This window comes from Amblyomma maculatum, chromosome 4 (genome assembly GCF_055883805.1).
Source record: "Amblyomma maculatum isolate TAMU_Amacu chromosome 4, ASM5588380v1, whole genome shotgun sequence".
Taxonomy (NCBI): domain Eukaryota; kingdom Metazoa; phylum Arthropoda; class Arachnida; order Ixodida; family Ixodidae; genus Amblyomma; species Amblyomma maculatum.
Window position 1 is genome coordinate 187,290,492 of NC_139347.1, and position 6,463 is coordinate 187,296,954.

General features: G+C 44.0%; 1 protein-coding gene across 1 annotated transcript; it reads right to left on the reverse strand.

The window, feature by feature from the left end:
• Positions 1 to 725: 725 nt before the first annotated feature.
• LOC146193848 (uncharacterized) lies at positions 726 to 4,396 on the reverse strand. Its single transcript, XM_084602849.1, has 2 exons — positions 3,797 to 4,396; positions 726 to 1,573 (listed from the first exon to the last, which is right to left on the reverse strand). The coding sequence occupies exons 1-2, from the start codon at positions 3,970 to 3,972 to the stop codon at positions 973 to 975; spliced, it is 777 nt and encodes a 258-aa protein (XP_084458975.1). The 5' UTR covers positions 3,973 to 4,396; the 3' UTR covers positions 726 to 972.
• Between the last annotated feature and the right edge of the window lie 2,067 nt (positions 4,397 to 6,463).

Here is a 6,463-nt window from a genome sequence, read left to right on the forward strand (position 1 = left end):
ACCCAATACAGTTTACTGTTTATCATGGCTTTCCACACATAATTTTTAAAACCGATTTTTAATAGGGCGCCCTTGCTGAGCAGATATGCGTATATAATTGAGGGCTTTGTAGAGCTGTGCATGTAACAAAAGTCAGAAGTCTCTGGAATCATGGAAAACACGCAGAGGAATTTCTTTTTTTTATTTTGATAGTGTGGTTGATTGAATTGGGAAGTTTTTCATAAATGATATTTTCGATGTCGGATCATTAAACAGGACACAAAAAAGACGAAATAATTACTGTTTGTGCTATCCAGGAGTAAGGTTTCACTGCTGGCAAACAGTTATCAAGATAATGACTGCAAACACCTTTTATAGGCTATTGTACACTTTCTTTTATGCCTTGTTTGCACCGTATCATTCTTATGGTGCATTCCCCCTTTTTTTCACCTTCATATCACGAGATTTTGCATTTCACTTAGTATAAGCCATGTTCACCTTATCCAGCAAGTAATATGGCAATCATATGGTGTCTATGAGGCTGTGAGAAATTCATGGTTTTGAATCTTAGCCATTCAATATTTTTTCTGGGGTATTTTATGTGACGCAGTACAAACACAGACATGTCACTTTATATTGCTCCTGCCAACTTAACATGTTATACCCACTATCAACTCTCACAGGCTAGATGCATGCTCATGACAAGTTTAAGATATGAAAATATTCACTGCAGCTTATAACGCTAAAACATTAAATACCACATGAAACCAGTGGGATTTGTCTACATTGCATTTTCATGCACCAGGCCTATTACTATGTTAGCGGCTCCTGTGGCAGGCACAATGTTCACGAGACAGAGAACTGACTGTTTGGCCTGCAAATCTCAAAGTTCCAGGTATTGAAAAGTGGAGACTAACATGGCCATTGCTCCGAAGCTTTATGGTTAAAGCCTGACGTGGCCTCTAGAAGGGAAAAGAAAACTGTAATGCAACCTCAGATGTCGGCCTTTCCAGGCTGCAACAACGTTATGGATTTATGCCCTGAGGCTATAAAATCGCAAAAAAAAAATTTCTCCATCACATAGTACTGTTCAGCATATTGCAACTTACCGTTATGAAGATAGGCTGGTGCCTTTTCAGCCAGCTTAGTCAAAGGATCTGCAGTACTGCCAAAGTGTTCCTTCCGCCAGACCCGGTACCAGTTGTAGACTGTGTTGGCACTCGGGTTTACAGCACCACTCGCCAGTTTTTCTAGCCCGTCATCCTCTACTTCCAGCTTTCGTTGGTGTAGTGCTATGGCCTCTGCTGGGCTGTGGCCATCATTAAAGTAGGAATGAAATGCTGCCCGAGTGTCAGACGTGCTCCGCAGCAACCGCAGGCCATCCGCGCAGTCAGTAGCATGATTATGGTCATCCCTGACCCTGATGACAGCAGGCAGCGGCACAGTTCGCTTCAAGAAGCCATCCCTCTTCTTTGTGTCCTTTGTGACTTTCTTGACTTTTATGTCAACGAAGGCTGGGCAGTTTGTAGCGTTCCGGCCAGCAGTCTTGTTGCGACTGCTATGCTGGCATCTCCACCTTTTGTGGAATACAATCCTAGGGAAAAAATGGGGGGCTATAAGAATGGCTTCAAAATAGTCACAAGCAAAAGCTATGGGAAGTATGGTTTGACATGCTTTAGCAAGGTTGTAGAGGGGGTTTGCATTAGGGGGATGCTCAAGCTTCACCTTAAGAGGTAAAAAGCAAAGCCTCAATTGCCTGCGAAGTTCTCGGCGAATAACCATGCATTACACCAGTGTTGAGTGCTTTATGGTACGGTTGAAAAATATTCTTATAGCAGCTGTCCATAGGCCACTATTAGGATACAAAACCCAATTTTTTGAATTAATGAAAACTTTGTTGTCAAGCCTCCATTCAATGCAAGGAGCCTTCTTAGTTATGGGTGATGTGAATATCAATATGCTTGGTGAAGATTCATCTTCTGAGTGCCTAGAAACCATACTTCGCGCTTCCACTTGTTCGAATATAATTTCCTTGCCTACCCATGTTACCGATACCGGTGCCACACTTCTAGATATCTGCATTACCAATTGTACATTGTGACCAGTGCTTATCAGGTGTGCTTTCCCTTTATATCAGTGACCACATCCCAGTTTTTACATGTATCCCGACATGTATTAATGACGTGCAATTTGCCTCTTTCACCGAAACTGGTCATGTACGCTGATGACACAAATATTTTTTTCTCCGCACAAACCTTTACCAAATTGAACACTGTCATAAATAGTTATTTGAGCAAACTTTGAATGTTAAAAATCCTAAATGTATTATTTCGAGCCTCATAACAAAGTCTGTGACACTGAGCTAGTCCTACACTTTCAAGGTGCAGCATTGCAGTGTGTGACTTCAGAAAAATTTGTAGGCGTCTGGTTTGAAGAAACCATGTCGTGGAACACACATGCTAGCAAGTTGGCGATAGAATTAAGCAAAACAGTTGGCTGTCTCTATAAGCTGAGAGGATTACTTCCAGTAAAGCTCAAAAAAGCAATATGTTTTGCTAATTTCTACTCTAGTCTTTCATATTGCATTTTAGTTTGAGGAGCTACAACCATCCATAATTATAATAAACTAGAGCGGCTACAAAAAAAGGTGCTACGAATTCTTGACAACTTTTATGGAAACCCTAGCCAGCTATTTACTGATCGCTTGTTTACTAAACATCATATGCTTAAAGCAACTAAATTATATGATTACAAACTGTCTTTCTATATGCATAAATGTACCCCTCCAAATGTTACACACATCCCTTGGCAGCTTACAGCTTACGTAGGGAAGTAAAACCAGTGCCACATACACGAAAAAAAATTATGGCCGGGCCACTCTTGACTACCGCATACCATCACTTTATAATAAACCTAAAGCCCACATTGACTTTACTGCTCCACCTAGCGCATTTAGACACGAATCAACAAATTTTATGATGAGGCAATGAATATTACTGTGATGTTCATATTCATTTATGATATCTGATGTGTGTATAATTCTTTAGGAAGTGTAAACGCTGCTTTTGCTCTCATGTTCATATCCATTTTTATTGTGCTGTGAAATGCACTGCGAGATGCTGCCTGTAGGCCCCCAAGGCCCAGTCAAGCTGTCTGTGGTAGCTTTTTCCATGGGGGACCCCCGACTTGTAGGTTGGAAATAAATTGGAAAGTAGAATGCCCCACCACTTTTTATTATGCTTTTTATATATTTTTACTTTAAGTGTGTTTTGGGGGAAAGTAAGGTGCAGGTTTTCGGTGGACATCTGCACCAGGTCATACTGCCGTTTCATTCTGCAATTGTTAATAATAATAAGTGGTTTATGGGAAAAGAAAGTTGCAGTATTTGTCTTTTCCTGTGGACACCTAAAAATAAAGATTAGTTTTTGGCGTAAGAAAAGTGCGGTATGTCCACTCAAGGTCATTTGGATGATGCCAGGCGAATTCAAAGTTGCATCCCAAGAAGTAGAGCTTACAATCTAAAAATATAAATTTACATTCCAGCATAACTAAGCAGACTTTTGTTTCAATTCATATATTAGAAAAATGATACATTGAAATTACACTATACTCATTTATTCTTCATCTAAGAAGCCACATTAACTTGTGCATTATGATGCTGGGCCATCAACAAATTGAATGCACAGATACTATCACACAAAATGAAAAAAACCAAAAACTTTCAGTTCAGTAGAGAGAACATTGGGTGTAAGCAAAATTAGTTAATCAAGAGAAAACTACAAGGAACGAGCACATGCCAAGTCAGGTAGTAAAATACCTTTTAGGATCGGCCACTTCCCAGTCGACTACCCACGACGTACTCGTAGCATTGCTGTAGCTGCTCAGCCACTCGTACGCGTCCCCATCAGTGTTGAGGGCGACACGAAAGCATTTGACGTTCTCGACGCTGTTGTCGTTGTCGAGCTCGCATGTGAATGGCAAAGAAGCCGCCATAGTTTCACGTACGGACAGCACAAGCGCCGAAGAATGCTGCTACTTCTTTGGCAGGAGTGTCGCCTTCTGCTGCAGCGCACTACGACAATGAAGCCGGTAATGCAGGCAAAAAGTTCAGCAGAAGCCAAGAGCGCGCGTACGGCGCTACACGAACGAAAAATTCAGCAGCAGCCCGAAGCGTGCACAGTTCAGCAGAAGCCAAGAGCGCGCGTACGGCGCTACACGAACGAAAAATTCAGCAGCAGCCCGAAGCGTGCACACGCGACGTTACCCGGCAGGTAGGCAGTGAAGCGCACAAACGACGTTACAGGGCAAAAAACGTTCAGCAGCAGAACGTCCAGAAGCGCGGCGACAAAAGGCGCGCGCGCGCAACACCCAACAAGCGAGAGGTGCAGGGAGCAGGACGTCCAGAAGCGCGGCGACAAAAGGGGCGCGCGCGCAGCACCCAATGAGCGAGAGGTGCGGGGAGTAAAACCCCTCAATAGACTAAAAGTAGCGCCAACATGTGAAGTTTGCCGCCCGCCTCCTCTCCGGCGCTCTCCTTCGTCGTTCGACCCTCTCATTGGCCGAGCGCCGTCACGTGCTCGCGCGCGCTTTTTTTTTTGTTGGGCGTGCGGCTTCCTCCTTTCCAGCGGGGCGGGCGGCGCGCGCGCGCGGCACATATCGCCGTGTGTTTTGCTGCGGTTCGCACCTCTTTTTCGCTGGCCTTTGAAGTTTTTTGTTTCAAATGCCGACTTGCTGCGCATTCGGGTGCAGCACAACTGAGCGGGATGGCAAGAGGTTATTTAGAATACCATCCGGGAATCGCAATGCTGCTGGGAGGAAGGTCTGGCTTCACCGAATTGGCCGGGCGAATTTCAATGCAACACCGTGGTCGCGGCTCTGTGAGGTAAGTGAGCAATTTCTTCTCCCTAACCTATTGCTGTCACGCGCTGTGTACGGATATGTTCATTTTTCCGCCCAGCAAAGTGTCATATGCCCGCGCAATATATTTGCACAGTTTTCGTATTAGACCTCGATTAGGCGTACACAGTGTCCTTGCAATGGTTACTAGCGATTGCGTCATGCTTTCCGAGGCGTTGTCTGTGTCGTGAATGCGCGGCATTTAACGAAGCAGTGACGGCTCTTAGCCAAAAAAGGAACGTTTTACTTGCTGACCAAACATATTGTTCACTCATATTCGAGTTCTAAAGAAAGGAGAAGAACCTCATGGGACCAGTGCTCGCTCCGTTGTCCGCGACGCTAGAAGACATGGCGCATGGATGGGTTACAAGTATACTGAAAATAGCAGCAAATCCCGCGCGTGAAATCTTGCGCAGAATTTTGTCGCATAGAAACTATATATATTGCCACGCGCCTAGAGCCGCGCGACAGCCGTGCTTGGTGCCGACGACGACGAAGCGGTTGTTGGCACGAGCGCGCGCTGGTGCTGGACACTGCTTTAGGACGCTGTCATCGGAGCTAGACGCAAACCTGACTTTCGGGTCTTACCTTCACGGTACCGTGTACCTTGACGGCTCCCTGTGGCTTGAGTCGTGGCAATATATATATATGAAGGAAAGAAGCCAACAGTCGGCGAGGCCAAGGAAAGCATTGGGGATTGTACTTTGTCTTTTTTTTTATAATCACATAAATTAGTAATGTAATCTGTTTAGGGGAAAGAGAATTAAACACAAAGTATATATATATATGCATTCAAACCTTTGCCGTTGTATGTTACTTCGAGTCAAGGATGCTGTTTTTTTTTTTTTTTTTAAAGGAGCACAGTTTTATAGCGTCATTGTTTTTTTGTTCTACCGTTGAGCAGGACCATTTCACGGAGGATCAGTTCGAGCCGCTGGTTTTCCAAAACTATGGCATAAAGAAATTGAAACCTGATGCCCTCCCATCCCTCTTCGTGCATCGAAAACAGCCGACGCCCAGGAAGCCGCCAGCCAAACGTGAGATTACGCCTAACATGTGTTCCACGCTTAACATGTGTAACCCCCCTCCGGAAGCCTGCTCGCTTCTGCCGACAACTTATAATTATGCTGTCGCTCACTAAGGCGACAAGGCTGCCACGGAGCTTGTAACCATTTCATGCTTATATGTCCACTCTCGATTATGGGATAGGAATTAATTTTTTCATGTGTTGTCTAATTGACACTTTCATGCCATGTTTTTGCTGGTATATTGACTGTTAGTGATCTTTTTCATGAAAAAAAAAATTATTTCATCTGGACAGAGAAGGTGTCACTGCCAACAAATGAAATTGCCTTCTCTGTTTACTTGTTCAGAACCTGTGTGTAATAGTAAAATTTAAGGTACTCTTTCTTCATTTGAATTACAGAGAAAGTACGTGCATTTCAAGCATGAAGCTGATATTTAGTAACAGAGTTTGTTGTTTCTTGTCATGCAGGTTCTGGTGCAGCACCTTGCAACATGTCTCTTGAATTGCCGCAAGCAGACAACAGTGTTGGTGAGTGAACGAAAGCCATTTACTATGCTGCAT

Coding starts and splice junctions, on each gene's coding strand:
- LOC146193848 (XM_084602849.1), bottom strand. CDS start 3,972: ATGGCGGCTTCTTTGCCATTCACATGCGAGCTCGACAACGACAACAGC. Junction 1,574..3,796: donor GAAGTGGCCGATCCTAAAAG/GTATTTTACTAC, acceptor TTTTTTCCCTAG/GATTGTATTCCACAAAAGGT.